Source organism: Alligator sinensis, unplaced genomic scaffold (genome assembly GCF_000455745.1).
Source record: "Alligator sinensis unplaced genomic scaffold, ASM45574v1 scaffold469_1, whole genome shotgun sequence".
Lineage (NCBI taxonomy): Eukaryota > Metazoa > Chordata > Crocodylia > Alligatoridae > Alligator > Alligator sinensis.
In genome coordinates this window covers 3,544,595-3,568,633 of record NW_005841934.1, presented here as the reverse complement: position 1 = coordinate 3,568,633, position 24,039 = coordinate 3,544,595, and the positions used below count along the sequence as shown (strand labels likewise).

Genomic DNA, 24,039 nt, shown 5'->3' with positions numbered 1-24,039 from the left:
GGAACACCGAAGCCCCGGCTTCGCAGGTGGATCCTGGGGAATTGCAGGAAGACTGAGTTTACATTTGCATTTTGAACTTGCAGAGCACAAGGACTTTGCTCATTGCACAGTGCACACTTCACAGAACAAAGGATTACGCAGGGAGCAATTACACTTGCAAAAGCTCATCAAGGAAGTTTCGAGAGGACTTGACAGGTTCCTGGCTGACATTCCCCGTTTCCCTCTTCTCCATATACATTCCCACCCCCAGCAAACTGCTGGAGCCAGAAGAATGTCTCTGGCTTTGTCTGCTGCTGGTGCTGCTGTCTGTATCCTAAGGCAGGGCTTCACTGCTCCTGGCTCGCTGAGTCCCTAGCGGACATGGCAGGCTGCAGAACTGCAAGGTGTGACCCTGTTTGAATGCCAAGCAGGATTGTGTGGGCAGAGTGACCGAGTGACAGGATAATGGGACAGGTCCATTACTTGCCAGTAGAAGTGTACTGAAATCACAGGTCAAAGGTTAAAGTCAGAGGCGGAAGACAATGAAGCGCAGGGAGTGGAGTGTGCACCCGAGCTCCTTTTATCAGAACCGAAGATCTGATTTCTACCCAGAATGATTTGTGAAGGAAGTGGTGACATTTTGCAAAACAAGGTGCGTTAGATCAGGTAGAAGAGGGAAAATAAACCGATGCATTAGTTGATGAGCAGTTGATATTATTTGATTAGTTAATGACTTATTGGGCTTTTTGCTGCAATGTGATAAATTACTGGTTTGAATTCTATTCCCGTGTTCATTCCCAGAGATGAGGAATTCAAACTTCACTTCGTAGCAGAGTGACTTGATGCCTACGCTTAAGGAACATACACAGGCATCTTAAATGAGCGAGGGTGGATTTGTATAACCCTCACGAAAGGGTAATGACTAGGTCAGCGGTCAGTACTCTGTGCTTCTCTCTGTTCCCCGGTTGCTGAATGCTAGGTTTGGGGGGGTTTACAGGTTTTTTAATCTGTTTATGTTTTGTTCTTTGAAATACCTTCCCAAGTTCACTCACTTGTCAGATGTCATTGAAGGGAGCTAGGCATTGTGCCAAACCTTTGGCTTTGTCAGGATAGAGAAAAAAGTACAAGTGAAAGTGCCTGTTTGTTTCCTTCTGTGATTTAAGTGGCATACAGGTTCAGATGCCAAATCATCTTTATTAAAGCAAAAGCAAGGCTTGGTGAGAACAAGGTTGGCTTCTTGCCTTGGCTCTGAATATCTGCATCCAGTCGGTGTGAGTGGAACCAGAATCCACCCAGAAATGCAAGGACTGTCAAAGTCCTTAGGCTAATGAAAGACATCTTAAAGTCTTTTGGTTTTTGTTATAGGAATGGGAAGATAGTTGATTTTCCTCTTCCAAATATGGTCCTAGTGCACTAGATTATCTTAGCTATGGGTCTTTGATATAGGAAAAGTTTACACTGAAGCACTTGAAATGAATCGAAATGGCTTTGACGTTCTGGACACCAACCAGTCCCTTTGTCTCTTAGGTCATGCCTATCTCAGTACTACCCCGCTCAGTTAAAAGTATTTGGCTGGGAGCCGTAGTGGCATGTTATACGTGCTGTAAGCGCTCATTGCTTACAGTGTTCTTTTCAGTCGCACCGTTTCAATCTCACTTTGCTGGTGGGCTTGGACTTTAATGATTGGCATCTAGTATGTGCTGGTATAAGTATTTACTTGGTGTTTATAAGCATCAGTTGATTTCTCTGCTTTCAGCCATATAATGGAATAAAGTTAAGCTGACTGCTGGCTTTTAAAACTTTAAAATCTCTCTCTACTAGGCAGTCTGTACGCATGTCTAAAATGAACAGTGTGTGTTTCCAAAAGGTGACACGGTGTCAAACGAGCCATGTTTCATTTTGGATCCTCCATGGGCAGTGCCAGATTCTGTGCTGACGAGCCCAGGAGAGATGGCCTCGCCCCAGGGAAAATGGGGCTGGACAGGGGACAGGGCGGGAATGCAGCCCTTTCTAGGACCAGAAGGCAAGGGGACATGTGAATCCCTGGACAGCCTCTTGCTTAATGCTTATCCATCAGAATAGGTTGCAGGGATAAGTATTGAGAAACTGGGAACTTCCCACACCAAAATACCTGATGTAAGGCAGGTGAACTCCATGTCCCCCCAGTATAGAGCAGAAAAGCAAGGAATTGGGTCACTGAGTACCGGATCTCTTCTGCAAATCAGCTCCCCTTTTCAGCTTCATCTGCTTGCTTTTCCGTCACCCGTGAGCCACATCTCCATCCTCATTCTACCCATCACCGTCAATCAGCCCAGAACCGAGGCCATTCGTTATTGGTTACGTTTCTGTTTGTGTGAGGCTCGTGAACGACCTTGCGCGCACTTCTGTTTCTCTTGTATTGTGTTGTGGATGAACAAGGCCTTGGGGATGTAAGACGGTTTCCTTTAATGTCTAGCGGAAGGAAAGGCTTGTGGTTAGGTCGTTCCAAAGGATCACTAAAAATCTGGTTGCAAGAAATAGCAGAATCGCAATGTGTGCGCGCACACTGGGACATTATAAGGACAGGGGACCAGGGGAGGTGGCTGGGGGGACGTGAAGTTTTAAAAGCAGTATCTTTTAGGCACTCTTGCTGTGATGTGCTCCTCACCTTGGTTTTTGGACTGTGTCCATATTACACTTATTAAGAGAATAAACCCAGTTCCAGTCTTTGTCATTGCTCTCCAGGAAATCCAATCACTGGACAAACTAAAGTGTACGATGGGGCTGCTAACAGACGGAAGTAATTGTGATACAGTTTGTCTTGCACTCTTGTGAAATAGCATTTGGGTAACAATTTCTCTTTTTTCTCCTTCCTGTTAAGTTTGTGCCGAAGCTTTCAATCCAGATGAAGAAGAGGAAGATACAGAACCGAGGGTAAGAGCGAGTAGATCACGTCTGCCGTGTTGGCGCGCACGTTGATATGCACTGCATCATCTGTCCTCTCCCGTTTTCATTTAGCTCTGTGAAGTTGCAGAGTGAAATGATTGCTGGTGAAGCAGTGTGATTCTGAAGTATTAGGTCTCCAGTCTGCAGTCACATGGGCATTAGAACTTCAAAAATCCTTTGTTTGCCCAATATTTATATTAAAGTTGTAACTAAAGACCTAGCGTCTCAGTGAACTTGGATAGTTCTCTTTCTTAATTATCTGCTCAAATAGCCCTTATTTGGACAATTTCTGCAGCGTTGGTGCTGTGTGAAGACCTGGTAGGCTTTAGTTCAGCTGTTCTTTCGTAGATGCCTAAAATGCCTCACAAGTTTTTCCACTGCCGGTCTCGTCAAAATAGTTCAGCCTGGGAAGACGGTACCTGCCACTTGCAGGACAAATGTTGTGTTGAACTGTTCTTGAGCCTGTAGCCACCACCGTGGTTTTTAGACGCAGGCACTTTGTAGGAGTTAGTCCAGGGAGTGTAGCTGCATTTCTTAGAAGCCAGTTTTATAAGAGGAAATCCTGTGGCCTGATTCACAGGATCAGTGTTTTCTTTAAGGATCTCTGGTATAAAGCTTAGTTGCCATATTGGCCTCAGACTTTCATAGTTTTCCTGTAGTGAAAACCTGAAACCAGTTCAGTTTCTAAGTGAAAAGATTCTTTTATAAAACATTGAAAAATCAAGAGGAAAATGTCTGTTTCCTAGTCTGCATAGAGGAAAATTAAAGGTGTTTTTCAAGAGTGCATTAATTGATTCTCTTGACTACGTCTACAACTTAAGAGCTGCATTTACTTTGAAATCAAGTTTTCCAGGTTTTCTCATTCTAGTCTTTATAGATTTTTAACTGATGGACTATTGCAGCCTTCTTCCGCTTGGTTAACATCCTTTTACATGCTGCTTAATGTCCACATCTGTCCAAGCGACCTTCAGTGTAGCAAATGTGTGCCTTTGTATGACAAGCGCCCGCGAGGTTGTCTAAGTTGGTTTTGCCCAGATACCTCCTTTTATTGTTCCTTGCGCTTGTTACAGTCTTGGCTGCTTTTCTCTACAGTGTATTTAAACCTTACACACAAATAGGTTTTCTTTTTAAGGTAAGAAAGCATTAAAATGTTTTGTTGTTAGGGGCCATGCAGTCCACTCCACAAAGATGGGGATTGCCCTGACCTCCTCCTCCTCCTCCTCCTCCTCCCTGCCCTTGAACGTATTCTCACCTGAGAGCGCGTGGTCCCTCTCGCAGATTCTGGCTGGGGTTTTGTCCCTTTGCTGCCACTGGTTCTCCGCCTTAGTGTGCCGGGCAAGCTTTGTGCTACAGCTGCCAGAAGGGGACTGAACTACTCAGAAGTGGGGAAGAACGGAGAACTCCAGAGTTTAAAGAAGTTATAAATTCTCTCAAGTAACTGGCTCTGTCCTTCAGAAAATACCAGGTTTTAATGTCGTGACAATTTTGTTTTGCAGGTAGTTCATCCAAAAACTGATGAGCAGAGATGCAGACTTCAGGAAGCATGTAAAGATATCCTTCTCTTCAAAAACCTAGATCAGGTAAAATGGCTATAAACGCTAACTGACTACAGTAGTAGTTTACTTTGTGTAGTTATTAGTCATCTGAATTGCTCTCAGAAGAGGAATATTGCAGGAACTGGAGTTGCGTGCTAAGAAGGCGAGCCATTCTGAATCTCTTCCTGTAGATTTCTAAATAAAGAGGGTTTAACCTTCGACAAGATTAAAATCATAATAGATCCAGGCAGTTGCTTCAGAATTCTGTTTTCTGCGGCTTACCGTGCTGAAATAGTCAAAAAGAAACTGCGAGGGGAAGAGGTGTTTTTATAAAGGATGGCTAGGAAGAACTTCTGTTATCTCCAAGCACTTGAAGGCCCAAACTTAAAGCCCAGTTTAATAGAAAGAAGATAATCACCACTCAGTAGGAACTGGAAAATCAACCTGAGCAGAGAGTGGACTTCCTTCCCAAGGGGTTTGGAAAGCTTTAAGTCCAGTACGTCTGAGGAGTCGGTCAGTCAAAAGGCTCTTCCCTGTTGGAATCCTTTCAGAGAAGGTTCTTTGAGCGTGCTGGGATTCGCGGCCTTGTTAGCCTCTCATGCTGTACTATGAAAGCCAAATATACCTTTAAAAAAATCTAAGACACCAAAGCCAAGTACAGTCAGTGCAAAATATCTTACACAGGAGAAATGTGATAACTGTTAGGCAAGTCACTGGACAGTAGAAGATCTCTTACCAGATTGAGCTTGATTATTATTATTTTTTTATTATTAAAAGAACAGAAGACTTGAAGAACATTTATCTCTTAAGTGGAAAGTTTTATAAGGATCTGGAGAGAGGCCTGTAATGGAAAACCTTGGGCCGCTTGAAATACGGTCGTTAGTAGGGCTCCAGCTCTAGCACAGGGCAGAGTGGAGACTGAGGGGATTGTGGCAGCAGGGGTGCACATCTGGGCAGGAGCTGTCTAAATGGAGGATGGCTCCTGCTGCTTAACTGAAAAGGTGTGAGGAGAGTGGTAACACCATGCACGGCTACCACTTGTGTCCAGCATGGGAGGCAGTCTCCGCAGTAGCACAGGCTGAGGTGAGTAAGCCAGCCTGGCAAAGCTGTCAAGAGTAGTTCTGCGCTCAGGCTAGGCTCCCTCCTGCCCTTTGCCAGGATGGCTGCGAGACGTATGAGTGTTTTACTGACTTGTGTAAATACGCAAACTACAGCCTCTGAGTAAATGTGTTTGCGCGACTGGAACAGACCTGGTGGCCAGATTCATCCCTTGTTTAACCTCAGTGATTTCTGTTGAGTGACCGGGCTCAATGAATGTAGGCCTGGTGCGCCAGCTGTTCTGACAGGTGTGAGGTAGCTGTCAGAGCACTCGTAATCGAGGATGAAGCAGTCAGTGTCCTTTGAATCATTTGTGAGGTTCACGGGAGTTTGGAGGAAAACCAGCCTAGACTCCTTGCTGAACTTGATGCTGCAGATCTGAGCGCCTTCACAGCTGAAGACTTTATAGCACTGTGTCCTGTGGTATAGGAGAAGTAAATAGAAAAGCTTCCTCTGGCAAGGGCCTTGCAAAAAGGTGCTGTGCTGGGAATTTGTAGAACCTCAGTTGTGTTGAGAATTGCATCTGCTGTGGTGCTAATTCAGTTTAAATGGAGCTGCTGAGCACGCACAGTACTCGGTGTTAAACTCTGGTAGCGGTTTATAGTGTACACTGTAATGTACAGCAGTGCTCTGTCGTCTTGTGGCAGTATACAAACTCGCCGGGGGCAGCAGGCAATAGGAGATGCACCCCTTTGTATAACCAGGAACAACGGCCACAAGCTGATAGAGAGTAGATTTAGGTTGGACATCAGAAAGAGCTTCTTCATGGTTAGGGCTTCCAGAATCTGCAACGGGCTCCGAAGGGAGGTGGTGCTCTCCCCTGCCCTGGGGGTCTTCAAGAGGAGACTGCACAAGCACCTGGCTGGGGTCACATGACCCCCACACTTTTTCCTGCCACGGGCAGGGGGTCGGACTCGATGATCCATTGAGGTCCCTTCCTACTCGAGCATCTGTGAGTTCATTTTGTTGAGAGTCGAACTTCAGCATCTTGTTATTTAAATAAGTCTCCACCTTTTCACTGACCCCCACTAACCCCCCCCCCCAAAAAAAAAAACCAAAAAAACCTACTCTGTCTTTGGATTTATAGCCGCACTGTTCACATCTTCTGGCTTCTGTAATGTAACACATCCTTTAAATATGTGGTTAAAATAAACAGCTTCCAGGAGGCCAACTGCTCTGTTAAATATTAGAAGCATTTTTAAGGAGGAAAAAATAAGAGATTTCTAATGAAAAGGCAGACAATGCTCCTTACATAGCGGTGCCTGCAGATGCTGCTGTAATTAGTCACATTATAAAAGTGGGCAGTAAAAATACTTAAACTGTGTCAAGCAGCAGAGACACTGCAGTGTGTGTGTGTGTGTGTGTGTGTGTGCGCATCCATGTGTGTGCACATGCACATACTCCTAAAATGCATTTTGGAAACTTGTGGTTTAAATATCAAACTTGGGGTTCCTAAGTGTGGGTTGAAACTGGGGAAAATCATTTGTTAGTGGACTAAGGTTAACCCACATAGTCATGCTTACGCATTGAAACTTGCGCTGTAGATTAAGCCCAGTTAGGTTTTGAATTGAATAAGATTTTTAAGACATGCATTCACTTGTGTTTGCAGAATTTAACACACACTTGGCTTCAGTCTGATATCAGTATTCACTTAGTGAGAATCTCACTAACATAAAATGGGAAGCTATTTAGTGCCAGAGTATTACGAATAACTTCAGTATTCATATTCACCAACGAGAACAATCAAACCCACCAGAATTTTCCTAGTGCGTCATGCTACAAGAGGAGGTGTTTTGGTTCCCTTTGCAGGAGCAGCTGTCTCAGGTTCTCGATGCCATGTTTGAGAGAAAGGTGAAACCTCAGGAACACGTGATTGACCAAGGGGACGATGGAGACAACTTCTATGTCATTGAACGGTAGGCGGCCTGGCCACAGGCTTGTACGAATTCTCTGGGGAGGAACATCTACAACATGTACTTTTTTGTTACATTTCAGTTACCCTGAAAATAGCAGGAAATGTTTAATGACTCACTCACATGGCTCCATTTTCCTTGTTTAGTTTTGATTCATTGGTTTATTAAAGTCTCCAAAGCCTCTTGCCTGTATTATCTTTATACTTGTGTAGATAAAGATAAAGGTTTATACTCGTAGCTATTTTAAAGTGCTGTTGTGCCTTTTCATTAGCACCAAGCAAATCCTTTTACAGATTCTCTTGCAAATTAGTAGGTTCTGCCATGAAGGTTTGTTTTCTGTCATTTATGTGTATTGCCCAGCCTTTTATACTTTTAATTACGAAGGTTAATAGGCAGCTCTGGTATGTTAGTATTTCCTCTTAGATGCACCTTTGAATGACAGTTCTAGTGAACACCTATTGCCTTCTACAAAGTGGTGACGGATGTAAATTTACTTCCCTGGAGAATTGTGATGTTAATAAGCAGCGTTCCCTCTAAGCTGCGTGCGTGCACAGCCACGCACAATAAAAAATCATGCTGCGCAATAACTTTTTAATGCTGCGCACACAGCGGCATACTGACTGGGTGGGGGGAGCGGTAGGGGGCCAGGGCCCCCGGGCACCGGACTGGAGGGGATGCCCAGTGCCATAGCAAGGGGTTGCCAATGCTCCCCGGCATCTGGCCGCTCGCCTCCTGCCTCAACCCGGCCACAGGCTGCTGCAGGTGTGTGGCGGGGTGGGCACCCTGCGATACCCGCGCACTCCCAGCCAGGGTCGTTCACGGATTGCTAAACCTTAGAAGGAACATTGTTAACACGGATAATTTTGGGGAAAGCAATAAAGAAGTGGCTGGAAAAAAGACCTCCTTTCAGCTACAAATGCTGACTCATCCTGTAATTATGGGATGTCCTTGGGTAATAGCATCATCATGTGGATTTTAAACAATTTCATAGCAGTTCCTTAAGACTGTACATTTCTTTCGGGTTGTCATTTATGCTGGTTAGAGACTCCAGCTGGTTGGAGCCAAAGCTGGTGACCTCTAGTCCCTCCCTGAACTTCTGCCAGCCTGGGCCAGACTGCCCTGTGAGGCAGCTCTTCATCAGCTTCACTCTGTACCTCGCAGCCTCTTCTCCCTGCCTGAGCTCTGTTGGCAGATCCCTGCTTCCCCAAATCAATGCCCGAGATCTTGAAGGTAGCTTGTTTGCAGCCGTCACATTTGTTCTTTCTGTTTCCTTGTCCTGTCTGTTCTGTCTAGTTAGATTGCAAGATCTGTGACACTGGGTCTCTCTCGTGCAGTGAAGCCCCTTCTGCACCAGTCATTATTAAGAGGAGTGAGGCCCCTGGGCAGGTGGTTCCCTGTCACTGTAGGGCTTCTTTCTTTTTTATAATGGGAGTCAGTCGTGGTTAGTTAAGTGTTCCTCTGTCTGTCTGTCTGTAGAGCAGTGGCTCTCAGCCTTGTCAGAGTCAGGGCACCACTCCAACACTTGAATGTGGTGGTACCTCCGGCTGAGGAGCAGTGTTGGTGCTGCCTCAGTTGACCTCAGTGCTTCACAGCTGGGTTCTGCTGCCTCCAGACAAAACTGCCCCACACCTGCTGCTCCTCATGGAAACAGGTGTACAGGCGGAGGTGTCCTGTGTGCCTTTTTCCATAAGGAGCATGGGAGGGCCTGGACCAGGAGGGTCTATCACTGAGCCAGTTCCTGCCGACTTTAGTCTGATCACAGCCCTAATGCAGTAGCATTATGTCTTTAAAACAAAATGCACTTGGAGTGAAGGTGTGGGTTAGAAAATACTTGTTGGAAGGCTTCATCCAAAAATCAGATGGGAAAGTGATTATCCCCTTGAATGAGTTATTTGCTATCCCACTGAAAATGCAAAGCAGTAGATGGTCTGCCCTGAACAAGTCTAAGGACGTATGATAAATGGAGATACGTTGGCAGTGGGACTGTTACAGCCATCCACTGTCACTGGCCCACGAGTAAAACAGGTAAGATGGCTTTTTGGAGATGAACAGAAATCCTGCCATCAGACAGTGGAGGAGCTTTGGAGAATACTTGTGTCTACCCATCAGCCCTCCACAACAAAACTGAGATATCGTCCCATCGTCTAGTTGGCCCATGGTAGCTAGGTACACCCCGTGCCCTGCCCCACTCCTAAACACAGATTGATAAAATACTGTCTGAAGAGCCAGGCACATCAGACTTCAGAACTAGCTGCAACTAGTCTCTCCTGTGCACCTGATGTCTGCTGAAGTTGCAACAAAGGCAGAGGAAAGCAAGGGATCCTAACTGCGTCTGACCAGGGGAAGCCTCCAGGAATTAAAACGGAGAAGAGCTTTGAGGCATCTCACACAAAAATGCGACTTACAATCAGCTAATGGCAGAACCCAGCCAAGCTTGGCTTTTTGAGCGCCGGTGAGAGAGGAAAGCCACCAAGTTTGTTTTTATTGGAAAAATGTTCACTTCTTAGAGCCAAGCATATGTGAAAATGATTTTACTAGTAGCGCTCTCAGTTGGCCTAATGGAGGATGTCTTCTGTCTTTCCAGGGGATTGTATGATATTTTTGTAACAAGAGATAACCACAGTCGCTGTGTCGGCCGTTATGATAATCACGGCAGTTTTGGGGAATTGGCCTTGATGTACAACACTCCTAGAGCTGCTACCATTGTTGCCACAACCGAAGGATCTCTTTGGGGGCTGGTAAGTATGGGAACTTGCTCTCTGCAGTGTTGAATGTGCACCAGCAGGTACTTTTCCTAGCATATGTCCTTGTGCTAACAGCTCTTTTATCATGGTTTGTTATCTCTACCTGCTGGCAGAAGAGCTCCAGTGTGCAAATGCCTTTTACCACTTCCCTAAAACTATTTGTCGATAAACTCTCTCCAGGTGTATGAGTGCAGTGTGTTTTATTACTTTGCAGATATTGAAGTCTAAAGCTTTTGCTGTTTGACCAGCTCTTTCATCCTGCAGAGGGGTAGGGCGTGGGTAACGTAGGCACGTGTTTTATGCTGTCTGAGTGGCCTTGCTGAATAAAACTCTTGCCCCTCCAAGAGGCTGTCAGGGGAGAGACCAGCTTCCAGGGATAAATATACTTCTCAGATATTTCTGGTCTCCTCTCCATGTTATTTTGGAAGAGCTACCCACTTGAGCACAGCAGTTTAGATGTTCCTGTTTTCCAAGCTGTTGACAGTGTTGCTGCTCTGAGTTTCTTTATTAGCCCTCTTCCCTCTGGTGCTCGGGGAAGTTCCCCTTCGTGATGCTTTGTTACTCATTTGCTGCTGTTCATGTAATAAAGTGCCCGCAGGGGCTGTGGAGTCTGTAGTACTGTACACACGCTGTGTGCTTGGTTCCACAGCAGCTATCGCTAAAAACTGCCTGCACTATGACCTTGATTTTATGACCGGGACGCTGCCATGCGCAGCCTGCTTGTGCGATCTCTGTGCCTGAGGAGAGGGTGGACTTCCCTCTCTTTACAGCTCATAAAGAAAAGGGCAGGTTCTGGTCGTTACCCTGGGAGCAGCGTTAGACTCTCATTCATTTCCTTCACACAGGAATAATACAAAGGAAGCCGCCTGCAGGTAGAGCTCAGTCATGCGACCGGATGCGATGACTCTTCGGGTTACCTTCTTTTCTGATTAAAGGAATCGTTTTGTTTTCTGCCTGCTGGGGGTTAAACTTGCTCACTTAGCTCAGGTGCAGTGAGTGAAACGTTGCTGGACCCTGGTAATGAACGTGGGCTTGCCTGGCCACAGCCATGGCTACTTTCCCACTGGGCCTTTGCCTGCTCTTTCTTGGCTTCTTGCTTCACTGGGCCATGTCCCTGCAAAGTGAGCCTCTCAAGCACCTTGCCTGTGCTGGCAGCATGTGCAGTAAAGGGATCTGGATCTCTTGCATGGTAGTGAAGAGCACTTGCTCCCAATATCCACGTTCTCTGCTTCTGTGCTATGGGGAACCCCTCTGAGGAGAGCTTCATGAACCAAGCGTGCGTCCTCCACTGCAGGCTTTTCTGCCGTCTGCCTAGCTGAACAGTACTGCTCATCCCTTGCTGGTTCTCGTACCCTCGTTCCCAGCTTCAGGTGTCTTTACAGGATTCCCCTGTGTCTCCACACAAGATCTAATCAGCTATTTCAGAGAAAAATCAGTACAACTTGCTATTCCTTTCCCGTTTCCTTTTCTCCTTTCATCCAAGGGGTTTCTTGTCTGCCCTCCTTTATTGATGGCCCCTATTTCCCTTGCACTCCTTCAACCAAGACTGAGCCCCTCATCTTCATGTTCCTTCTCCACTCCTTTCTCTGTGATTTACCACCATCCTTCAACATTGACTGCCATCTCTGAGACAATGCCCAAATCTTGCTGCTGCTTCTGACAGCACTAAAATGGTCAACCAGTTCCTCGCCTTCTTGTTACCGAAAATCCTCCCTTCTGCTGGAGGATCTCACCTTACTTTTTGTGGATCATAGAAGTTGGGCTGGAAGGGACCTGATAAGGTTGCCTCGTCTGTTCCCCTGCTCAGGGTGGGATCATCCCTGACTAAACCATCCAGCCAAGTGGAATCGGGCAGAACGCTGCACTGAGATCATTGCTGGGGGTTCAGTCATGAGACTTCTCTCATCGGTCGTGCTGCTGTCTCCCCTGTCTCTACACTGAATGCAGGCTGGAGCCTCATGTCTTTGTCCATGTTTGTATCCTGTCACCCCTTCGCTGATCCTCTGATACTAGCTCGGTTGTTAATTTGTTCACTTTCCTCTAGGCAGCCATGGAATCTGCCCCTCTCCCCAGCTTGGATGTAACCAAAGCCCCCCTCTTGTATCTGTCAAATCCCTCTTCAAGAGAGATTTCAACTGTGATGTTTCCAGGAAATGCCAGGTGGTCCTGGCCACGGAGATGGGCCACAGGCCCCCAGTTGTTTATCTGAATTATTTTTGGGCTACGTGAACCTGCGTCTTTCCTTGATCTGTCTCCTACTCTTCTCCTTCCCACAGTTCCTTCTGCGTTCTTACAAGTCCTTGTTATAGCTTTTCCATTGCAACTCCTTCAAGTCTTGCTCTTGAGAGCACCCAGTGCTGATCCTAACCAGGGCCATGGCTCCCTGCTGGGACACTGAATAGCAGGTAAGTGCCCAAATCGCCCAGTCCTCGGGCTGCACATGCTGTCTTTACAGCTGGCTCCAGTGATTGAACCCTGATTGCAGGTGGCAATACCGAACCCTTCCCTCAGATTGCTGAGAGGAAATTTTTAGCGTTTCGATACTTGTGATAATGCAGGTAATAAAAGGGGAGCGGGCGGCTCTGGTGCCTGGGAAGCTTTGGTTTGGTCAAGTGCTGCCACCTAGTGGCTGTGCCGTGCTGTAAAACTGACTGATGGGACGGGAGGAGGAGGGTAGAACAGCCCTGGTGAATGGACCGGCCGGGGCCCGTCTGGCCCACTGTCTTTCTCCAGCACAGGCTGGGACCTACTGGAGAGAGACTCTTAAGAAGATGACACAAATGGACATTTGGCAGCTATGGAGTGGCTTGTCCCCAGGGAAAGGTTTTTCCCTTAAGCCCCCAGAGTAAGAGGCAGGCTTTCCGACCTCCAGACACTTTACTCTTAATCTTTGCTGTGAAACCAGGGTATTATTGTTACTGCTCTAACCGTTTGGTCCCTTTCTGAACCCTGCGAAGCTCTTGGGCCCAGGAAGTGAAAAGCCAAGTACAGTCATGCTTGCAGCTGTTAGGAAGCCGTCATGTTAAGGGTTCCAAGTCCGCGCGCCTCACGGAGGAAACAAAGGAGATCGTGACTCCTTTACATGGTGCGTGGGAGGCTGAGATGGGAAACGTACTGAAAACCAACGCCAGACAGAATAAAACCAGGATTGCCAATACTTATCTGGGGAAGATCACTTGGGGTTTTGTCATCCTTGCTGTTTCGACTCAACACCGCAGCACGTGTTCTTGTAGAAGCAGTCGGCAGTGGTGATTTGATAGAGGCCCTATTTTAACAATAGACCCTTCAAACACACTGACTAATACTTGCAGCCTTCTGGCTTTGCAGATCTCTTAAACAACGGCTCTTTTGCCCTGAGGAAATTTAACTCTGCTCTCTCTTGCAGGATCGAGTGACATTTAGAAGGATTATATTGAAAAACAATGCAAAGAAGAGGAAGACATATGAATTATTTATTGAGTCCGTGCCCCTTCTTAAATCACTGGAGGTAAAGTCTTTTGGGGGAGATGGCTGTGAGCATCCATTTATGTTCTTGGCACTGGTTCCAGCACGTCTGTTAACATTTCTTTTCAGTACGGTAATGCAGTGCTTGTAAGGTGTTTCTCGTTTTGTTTTTGCTTCAGCTTGGTTTCTGGCTTTTTGTTTAGACTAGCTTTTGAAATAGAAGCTAGTTGAACATCAAATTAGGAGGTCAGGTCAATTTACATTATTTTGCTGCGGTTATGCAACATTTTTGTTCACGTTCTTTTTCTGGTCGCAAGTGGAGTTGGGAGCTTGCTGATTTTGTCTTGTGGGGGAAAAACAAAAGGATCAAATCAAAAAGTTTAGGCTACATCTCAGAAGCTGTCCTTCCCTGGTGTGCATGCTGGTCTTGAGAGCTGTGCTACCATATGGCAAAGCATCCGTTGTAGCGTGCCTGTTTGTCACTACCCAAACACAAGCCAAACACTGTTAACTTGTAGACTCACCTGTGACCGCTTGTTTGGTAGGGAAGTGACTGGCTTCTGGATCTAAATGGAGCTGTGCTGCAGTGGGTGCTTGTGGGCTGAATGGAGTCTAATTTTTTCTCTTGCAGGTTTCAGAGCGTATGAAGATAGCCGATGTGATAGGGGAAAAGATTTATCAAGATGGAGATCGCATCATTTCTCAGGTATCTGGAGTGTGAACCCCCTGCCCCACCAAGCTACATTTAATCTTGGAATTAAAGTCAGAAACAGACCTGAGTGTCAGATCTGGGAACATGAGCAGTTAGCAGTCCAGTCATACAGCTTATTTTTAATCTCAACAAATCACAGATTTATCCTTTTAAATGTTGCCAGTGGGATTAGTGGTCTGTATTGATATTTTCTACACCTCCACAGTGCATTCAGCTTAGTGCCTGGTAACGTTCCCAGCAGGTCTGGTATTCCAGCCATCATGCCCTCTCACACCGCATCATTGTATATACGTTATTTTTCCATAAATGTGATCATTCCATTAAGAGTAATATATGTAAAGCATTTGAAAGCTGGTAGCAGTGATCAGTTTTACCCTTGTGTTTCCCACTCATTGTGCTTAGGTCTTCTGTTACCCTGATAGACATCAGAATTGTAGACTGAAACTGCTGTAGAATGAAATGTGAGAACATTTGGGCTGACTCGCTGACCCCCTCCTTGACCCATGGCTAAAAGCCTAGCCTCCTTAGGGATGTTTGTAGGCTGGGTCTCCTGGGTTATCTAGCCTGCTGTCAATGGTTTGGGATTTCCCGGGACACTGCTCAGAGAGGTGTCTGCCCCTGTAGGGCAGAGGAGTGGTATCACGTCTAGGCACGGTCTGTCTTTTGACTGTTGCAGAGGCTTCGCAGTTGGCCTCAGGCCTCTTGCTCTTTGCTGCGCTATCGTCCTGAGGCCACTTCCCTTCTTTCACTCTGGAATGTATTTTTAGGTTGTAGTCATGTCTCCTTTTCTCCCTCTTCCCTGTTCCCCCATTTCTTGGCTAGTTACCCTCCGTCTGATTCTCCGTAGTTTCTGTATTTCCCATCTACGTGCCACGCACATGTACAGAACAGTTACAAGAGCGCTATTCCAGTTGCACAGTCAGATACTCTAAAATGAGCATGTCAGAAACATGGTTGCACACACAACTTTAATTCAACCCTTTGTGCACCTGCAATATGAGACAGTCGTTAATGGCATCGCATTCTTTCCAGAGGAGCACTGCCTCCTCCCCCCCACGGGCAGGATGCTGCAGCTCCCTTAATGAGCAGCTGCTCAATATGTTGTTTTCTCCTTGTTGTTCAGTATTTCCTACCCGCTGTTCAGACCCTGCTCAGAGGACAGAAGGATTCATTTCCCTATGGGTTTTTATGGGCCTGAGTGCCTGGCTAATGTGAATGGGTTTATTTTCACAACACTCGTGAGATGACTGTGTATTAGCCCCATTTTCAGATGAGGAATGGGGACACTAAGTAACATGGTCACAAGCATGCAATTGCAGCTGTCCAGTGAGACGTCTAGGACCTGACTTTTAAAGTACATGGTGTTCAGAGCACAGCTCCCGTCGGCTTCAGTGCACTGCTCAGCGCTTCTCTAATCCAGGCCCCAGGTGTGCCAGCAAACAAGTAGCTTGTATTAGTTCAGCTACCTGCGATGGGTGTCTCTGCTAATTGGTATCACCTAAGGTCTGTCCAGAGATGGAGAACAGTTCCCCAGGGCAGCACGTGCCTTCGCCAGGAAGCCACGCTTCCTCTTCCTGCTGCCCCGTGGTCAGCACGTGGCTTCCAGCTTCTGCAGCACATGGCCCTGCCGGCCAGACTTTGCCCACTAAATATTTCTGGCTCATCCACAGGTCCAGCCTGTGCACTGCGTGGTGCCAGGGTCCTTTGGCAAAGGTGCTCTGTGGTCATGTCCTTACAAATGGCCTCAGGGCGTGTGTGGAGAGGGTTGTGCTCACGTTCTCCGCGCAGCCTGAATTCTGGTGCTTCCTAGTGTTTGAATACCTGGCTACACAAACTCCATGGTATTTTATGCATCTGTTGTACATAACTGTTCAAAAGGCCGACTGGAAACACTGGTGCTGTCATGTCCACTCCCCCTGCCCCCGCTCACTTTGCAGACCTGGGTTCTGTTCTGCTTCCTCTGCGTTGCCATGAAACAAATCATTTACCGTTTCCATGCTCAGACCGACACGCAGTTGCATGTGCTGGGAAAGCCTTGCACAGCACAGGAGATCATCAGGAGATTAAACTCTCACAAATTTCTAAGCATAAACAATCTTCGTTAAGGGTTTATGCCTTGGCGAGTTTTGGGTAGTTCATTCCATAACCTGAGGGTGACCCCAGAGTACTGTGAAGATCAGTAAATCAGGTGCACGAGTGTATCCAGACCTGTTTTTCCCCCATCCTGCTTGCACAGCACGTTTGTTTAGTTGATTGTTTGGGGCCAGTCCATAACGTTTCTTGCATCTGTTTGCTGTGCAGGTATCTGGGCACCAGCTGATCTTTTATTCCTTTCCCTAGTTGAATGCATTTATATCTCTTTAATAATATTAATAAAGCACTCCACATTACATTAAACCATGCATTCATATTGAAGATTAAAATCCTGCTCCCTGTCTTCTCATTGCTGATGGCACCATGTGGTTGGCTGGCATGGCTTTAGTTTTAAGAAACCTGTTTTCAGTTTTTAGGCACCTTGCCTCCCCCCCCCCCCCCCCCCCCCCAAACAAAGCCCCAAACCAAACAGTAGTTTGTATTTTGGATTCTCTTGGTCTCTGTCTTGTCCAGAATGTATCAGGCTAATTTGCTGGTGGTTCATTCTTGCCATTGGCTTTGGCTACCATGTGTAGTATTTTCCAGGCATCAGGAACCTCTCCAGATTCCAGATGTTTTGTTGAAAGATGTTTCCAGAGATCTGCGCCTGTGCCAGTTTTGCTAGTTAATGGCTGTTTCCTTGGGCTCTGCAGGCAGACACGTAATTTTGTCAGATGCTTTATTTTCATTTACCCTTTGCCTTCCCATATGCCATCATAGATAATTAGACTGCTTCCTCCACAAGGCTGTTGCTAAAAGCTGAGGATAATTAGGTGCTTGTCATGTTGGCTCTTCTGATACCTTCCTGTACCTGCCCTGCATTCTTGTGCTTATAGAGCTTCTGTCTATTCTTGCCTTTCTCTCTGTCTGGAGGTACTTCTAAAAAGCTTCCTGTTCGACTTCCTTGCTGTGTTTTTCCTAAACTTCACTAGTTTAATCTTTCTTCCTTTAAGCCAGGCTGGTATTATTAGCCTTCCTCTATCCTCAGATACTGCTGTAGCCCATTTTAGACCAACTTCTATGCTAATATTGCAAAAAAATTTACGTGCGATTGTACTCAAACCAAAGCCCAGTTTAGAGTGAAGAGCTGAATATGATTTCTGCCTCTTGTAATAAGCTGGTGACTAATTTGCTGTTCCCCTCTTGTCCTCACAGGGTGATAAAGCAGACAGCTTTTACATCGTAGAATCTGGTGAAGTCAAAATCTTGATTAAGAGCAAGGTGAGTTAAAAAAAAGAATTGCAGGGCAAGGTAAGGTGCTCTGAAGATGGACTTGGGTACAAACGGTCAGTTTTCAGTAGGGCAGAGGTTAACAAGCATCTGCCAGGGATCCGTTCAAGGGCTGGTAGTGGCTAGCAGATTTGTTCCTCACATGTTGGTAATGAGGTGGCAGACCTGCAGATGAGACATAATTATGTAAGTTAATCAAGACGGCAGAAGGGCAGAGGCTTGCTGAAGGGCTTGATGGTGTAAGAGGACTGGGCTCTATGATGACAGGCTGACTTCAGTGATGACAAGTGCAAGTGATTGTGGAAGGAAAATGATAAGCAATTTGCCCAAGCGCTCTGTTCTGTTGTTTTGAAGAGGCCAGGCAGGATTGCTGGCGTGTACTGCCTGTGTACATCTGTGATCACAGCGCGTGGTCAGGGGCATGCTGCACGGGCCTGAGAAGCTGTGCATGGCAGTAGGACTAAGGGAGGTTTCTTTACATCTTCCCCTGGAGTTGCTGGTACTCGGCACCCTTCACCAGGACAGGGGCCCTAGCAGACCTCGGCTGCAGTTTATTGTACAGCACTTCCACTCTCTCTCCCAGCTTGTGTTAGGATCTAGTATTTGCTCAGCCCTTGGAGGCAGTCTTTGTCTTCCCCACGGTGGCTTATGGCCATCAGAACAGACAGGGATGATGCCGCATGTCTGCCCAAGACATATGCTTCTCTGGCAAAAGCCAACTGTGGTGTGTTCTTCCAAACGCTGAACGTGGAGACCTGCCGTGGTGGGACTAGAGTCGGTGGCTATCAACCAGTAGTTAGAGTGTGGAGTCTTTTTAACCCTCTGCCTTTCTTGAGCCTTTTTAGTAGAGACTTGTTTGAAACTGATACCTCTCCCCTACAAACTGGAAGCAAAACCTTGTGTGCGTCATGCTCAGTATGTGTGCTAGATCCAGGGAATAATCTAAAGGTCCTGTACCGCGGGGCTGGGGGGCACTGGGTGTGAGCGGGCGGGGAGCCAGCGGGAGCACGGGGCCTGCACCGGTGTCCCGGGGCCAGTGCTGGTGGGGCCCAGAGCAGGGTGGCAGGAGCACGAGGTCCCGGCCGGCAGGGGCTCTATGGAGCCAGGCCAGCTCCCTCCTCCCTGCTGGTGCAGCCCAGCCCAGCTCCACAGACCCCTGCCGGCCTGTGCCCCGCTCTGGGCCCCACCGGTGCTGGCCTTGGGACATTGGTCCCAAGACGTTGGGATGTTGGTCCCAAGATGGCGACCAGGGGGTGGGGCACCTGTCAAGGGGCGGGGCCACCCGTGCAACCCTCAACAGCCTGCCAAAACTGGGTAAGTGGCCCTCCGCCCAAAATAATTGTCCGCCCCTGGCTTAGATTGCTGACCCGTCACACATCTGTGATCCTGTCTGAAGGAAGAGCTGTACTTACACTGCTGTGTAGTAACGAATTCCTGCTTCTCGCCTTCTCTTCCGGTACAGACAATGACAAGTAAAGATGCTAACCAGGAAGTGGAGATTGCCCGGTGTCACAAGGGACAGTATTTTGGAGAGCTTGCGCTTGTTACCAACAAACCCAGAGCAGCCTCTGCCTATGCTGTTGGGGAGGTCAAGTGTTTAGGTAAGGATTCCTCGTGCCATTCCCCATCACCTCTGCTGCCGAGTGCTGTTCTAGGTGGCTGTAGAGCCACTCAGGCCCCCGATGCCTGTTGGTGCCCCAGTTGGTGCCAGAGGCTTGGCCTAGAAGGGGCTTTCATTATCTCTCTGGGAACCACCATTTTCTTCCTCCTGCCCCTTTGGATACTGCCCCCTTTTTGGAGGGGTTTGGTGGAATCACAGAACAGCTTAGATGTTGTTTCTGGCCCTCACCTGGTGCCTGCTGTCCCAGGACGGGGGGATCGTGGGCGGACTCCAGGAGATCTGCAGTGTGGTGGGCGGCATGAAAGCGCGGCCTCCGTCTCGCCTGACTTTTGCTGCGCATGTCACTCAGGACTTTGAGATGATTCAGCTGTGGCTGTCCCGCAGCTACATTTGGCCTGCTTGTCTATCCTAAGGGCAGGGCTGTGGCTCCGTGCAAGGGCAGCATTGTCAAACTGGAAGCCTGATTTCTGTGGGAAGTGGCTTCTGCTGGGAAGTGGCACTGAAACCAGGTGGGCTGGACTCACGTTCCAGGAGTTGAGGAGATGCCAGCCGGGCACTCCTTGTTCTGGAGAGCAGCTGGTTACGTGTCCCCTTCTCTCCTTGTGTTTCTCTCTAGTCATGGACGTGCAAGCATTTGAGAGGTTGCTCGGGCCCTGCATGGACATTATGAAGAGGAATATAACACATTATGAGGAGCAGCTGGTGGCACTGTTTGGCTCCAGCATGGACCTGATGGATCCAGGGAATTAGGCACAGGGTGCCTTCAATGCCTTCTCAGTTCAAGACACAGAAAAGCCTCCTTTCAGCAACACAACACACAAGGAAAAATGGACACTATGGAACAGTTACTGCTGCTGTCTTCTTGGGCATTTTAGAACCATAAATTAAGTCTCAGCACAGATGGATGGGTAGAGGCTTGCTCCATGCCTCCACTTTGCTGCTGAAATGTCATTATTAGGCCTAGTTTAAAGATGATTCTAACCCTTTATTCACTTGCTTGGCTCAGAGTGGCGTGTCTCTCCAACAATAAGTGCCTGATACGAAACCCAAAGTGTAAAAGATACGGAGCCCTCTCTTTCCTTCTTGTCTCATAGTGATAAGTTTGCAGAGTGTGGTCTGTAACGGCAGGCTGCTTACCCTCTACAGCGGGCGCTGCCTTCCTGTTACAGGCTTTTGCTATCTTCCTTTGACACTTCCCTGACAGAGCGGCACGAATCTGGTTGTAATTGCTGCACTTGGGTTTGAGGTTGACAGTATCAAGGGGGCTGAACTATGTCAGAGCCATTGATGAAGTTGGCACAGAGGTGCTGCGCCACTGTCTGGAAGCTGCAAGTACTGCAGTTCTCTAGTGCAGCTGAGTGGGTGGGGACAGGCGTGTCCCGAGCAGCACAGAGAACGGCTCTGTTTCTTTGCGCTGCCGGAGCCCACGGGGTTTGGCTTGTGCAGTAAGAGATGGAGTGGCCTGAAGGGGCTGTAGCTGTATCATCCCCCAGATCTGCTCGTCTCCTCAACTGGGCAGGTTTTACGATTGAGGTATTGCAACATATGACCCTCTCTCTTAGAGAGATCCTCTGTACTGCTAGACTTCACGCGGCACTGCTGTTGTCTGGGTCAGTTTTAAAACTTTTTAAGGAGGCAATTTTTTGTAATTTAAAGGAAGAATATTTATGTACTTACATGAGCTCCCCTTAGTCCTAATATTTTACGGTAATCTAACTGGATTAGACACAAAGATGCTTCCAAATGCCACGTCTTCTTGTTAAACCTTTCAAGAGTTAGCAGTGTTTGACTTTGTGAAGCCAACACCTTTGCTAACAAAGCAGCCGGTATATTTGGGAGATCTTTTGGTTTAGGTAATAATTCAGCTAATGGTAGATATCTAAAATACCTGTTTAAATTGCAGCATCTATTAGATAGACTTCTTCTTCTGCCGAGATTTTATCAGAGTATTATCTAAATGAGAATCAGACATCAAGAGGGACCTTTTTATGGCAAAACCCAGAATCTTTCTACAACAACACTGACTTTTCAGGTAATAATAACTCTAATGAGCCTTTCCATCCTCGGTCTCTACAGCTCGTGCAGAGCTTTTAATGTTAGACTCCAGCAGAACAGGACCTGCCCTTCACTCCTTGTGGCCATGTGGGCAAAGAGAGAGGATGTTAAAGGTCTGGATTCCTGCTTCTCATTGGCATGATGGATCTGCTCCACTACAGTGGAAGATGCAGAGCTACAGCTGTGGGGAAGCACTGCTGGCTGGACACTAGCTCAGTTGGCTGCAGATCCTGCCTCCTTCCCCCCACCTACCCATGCTGTTTCTTAGAATGGAGCCGCTCTGGGTTGAATGCTGTCGTTCAGTGACAGCAGTTGGCTTGCATGGCATGTCCAAGTGATGCAAATGGTTTGTAATGGAAAGGGCAGAACCAGTTGCCATGTCCTTACTACCCTGATCAAGCTGTCCAGCAGCTCTTCGGACTGCAGCCATTCTGGAATGGCGTATGTTCCCTGTTTTGCCATGTGGGTTCTGTTTTGCATTAAACTACAGCCAAAGAAGCAGTAGGAATTTCATTCATGCTTCCAAGGTGACACACCAAAGACATGAGCTTTCATTAGAGCTATGAGCAGGGGAAGGGCAGCGCCAGGGAGCTTGGAATTGGGTAGTGGAGCCCACCCAGTCTTTGCACCAGGCTGAGCTCCTGCATGGTGTGCTGTCACAGAAGGACGTGTGCCATCAGCCGCTCTGCTCCCTCATGCTCCTCCCTTCTCTTCACTGCAGCCAGCAAGGGGGCTGCTGTGAATTCAGTTGAACTCTGCCGTCTCAACCATCACTTCTCTACATCACAGACCTGGCCTCTATACGTTGTTCTGAGGCCTGGTCCAAGGAAAGCAAGGCCTGCTGGCTTCCTTGGCTCGGGTCTGAAGGATTCAGTGGCTTCAGAAGGCAGAGGAAGGGAATGGAGATAGGGATGTCTTGAGGTCACAGCAGTGGGGAATCAGCCTGCCGTTTTCCCATCTTGGGCTCCTGGCATGCAGCACTGCATCGCCGTGTCCCGTGGCTGTCCTTGGGCAGTGCCACGTCCCACCCAGCTCTGAGGCGTGTATGGTGCAGGGGGACTGCTGATTCTGGAGGTCTCATTTGGAAGGTGGTGGGCCAGGCCAGACTGGTTTATCTTCTGTGGCATAGGAGGGTGTCCTTTGAGAGGGTTGGTTACATGTCAGCCTCTTTGGCTAGCCAGCTAGAGCACCGAGCGAAGCTGGGGAGAGTGCTTGTGCGTGGTGACGTAGATAAGAACCAGTGTGGAGATGGTGGCTCGTAGGCATTCGACAGCATCGGAGCCTCCCATCTTATCCCAGCCACCTTCTGTCACGTTTGTTCAAATGTCTCTGCGTACACATCCAAGTTCCCTGTCGGTACGGCTTTGTTCAGTGGAGTGGAGCTGCCAGAAATTCTCGGAAAGTGGCAGAGGAGAGCTCTAGTTTAATAAGAGCACTCAGCAGCAAAGTGGGTAAAGAAGAAGGTGTCTTTGAGACCAGAAGAAGGTGTCTTTAATTTCTGATTCCCTGCTTGTGATTGTTGTGAAGTCAGTGAGAGGAGCTTTTGGTAGTCAACAGTGTCCTGGCATATTACGGTATCTCTGTTCACCATCACAGCACAGATTTCACAGTGTACAAAAAAGGCTGTCTCTTTTAAAAAAAAAAAAAAAAAATCAACAAAAATAAAAAAAACAAAGTGCATTTTTGCACGAAGGAAAACACGAAACCCCTTTGAATGTCCCCGTCCGTTCTTTTCCAGTTAGCTAAAGAATGGGAGTTTGTTTTCAAAATGTATTTGTAAACCGGTCTTGCCAAAATACAAATGTTTTGGTTTTTTCACTCCAGTCACTTCCTGTTGTTACAATTATTGCTACTGCTGGCTCCAGTTCTTTCAACCGTGTTTTCTTTCAAGAGGCCTTCTCCTGCCAGGCTGCAGCACTAGGCCTGCATTTGAAGTTGCAAGAGAAAGTCACTACCCTCCGAGGAGAATTACTGAAGTCCGCCTCGTCTGACCGGAGCGCTGATGCGCTACTAGTGTTTTCCTTCGCTCAGAAAAAAAAGAAACCGAATTCTACCAAAAGATGCTACCTCAAGGCTCCAAGTGCTTGCCAAGGTCTGTCAGCTGGGAGAAGTCCACGCGTCAGCCCTGAAAACCGGGCTGTGGCTTCGAGGTAACTGTCTTGACGGCTTCATTGGGGGACCCTTCTTTTAATGCATCTGCCATGAAGTATTTGATTCTCAAGGGACGCCTGGTTGTGGAGAGCTCGGTCCTCGCCCTGCGGTGCTGAGCGAGCCGGGAGAGTGATACCTGCCTGGGCCGACGAGCTGGGGGCAGCTTCGCTGCTGGTTAATAAAGAGCTGACGTTGTGTCCAGCCTTCCTGGCCCACAGTGTGCGTGTGGTTTGTTCAGTGACCTGGGGCGGGGGTTTGGGGCGAGCCCCGGCGCTGCTGTCCCTGTCTGCCTGGCGTCCCTGCGCCAGCTGCACGTGGCTCGGCGGCGCATGCGCAGCACGCGGGAGTTGGGGCTGGCGAAGCCGTTCGCCACCAGGGCGGCGCAGCCGGGCCCCGCGCGCTTGCTGTAGGCACCCCCTCCTGCAGGGCTCCGCCCTTCCCGTGGGCTGGGCGCCGGAGGGGGCGGAGCCGCCTTGCCACCCTGCCATTGGCCGCGGCA

The 24,039-nt window shown here is 47.9% G+C and overlaps 2 protein-coding genes across 2 annotated transcripts in view; both read left to right on the top strand.

The window, feature by feature from the left end:
* Nucleotides 1-23,752, top strand: part of PRKAR2A (protein kinase cAMP-dependent type II regulatory subunit alpha) — a 46,181-nt gene extending 22,429 nt beyond the window's left edge. Inside the window, exons 3-11 of the mRNA XM_025198996.1 lie at nucleotides 2,840-2,892; nucleotides 4,401-4,484; nucleotides 7,347-7,453; nucleotides 10,035-10,188; nucleotides 13,580-13,681; nucleotides 14,270-14,344; nucleotides 17,639-17,704; nucleotides 19,176-19,314; nucleotides 19,951-23,752. Coding sequence (XP_025054781.1) covers nucleotides 2,840-2,892; nucleotides 4,401-4,484; nucleotides 7,347-7,453; nucleotides 10,035-10,188; nucleotides 13,580-13,681; nucleotides 14,270-14,344; nucleotides 17,639-17,704; nucleotides 19,176-19,314; nucleotides 19,951-20,084 — 914 coding nt within the window. The 3' untranslated portion in view covers nucleotides 20,085-23,752. The remainder of the gene's footprint in view (nucleotides 1-2,839; nucleotides 2,893-4,400; nucleotides 4,485-7,346; nucleotides 7,454-10,034; nucleotides 10,189-13,579; nucleotides 13,682-14,269; nucleotides 14,345-17,638; nucleotides 17,705-19,175; nucleotides 19,315-19,950) is intronic.
* Nucleotides 23,753-23,869: 117 nt separating this feature from the next.
* The window catches only part of RPP14 (ribonuclease P/MRP subunit p14), a 4,256-nt gene continuing 4,086 nt past the window's right edge, over nucleotides 23,870-24,039 (top strand). The window contains exon 1 of the mRNA XM_006019640.2: nucleotides 23,870-23,930. Coding sequence (XP_006019702.1) covers nucleotides 23,870-23,930 — 61 coding nt within the window. The remainder of the gene's footprint in view (nucleotides 23,931-24,039) is intronic.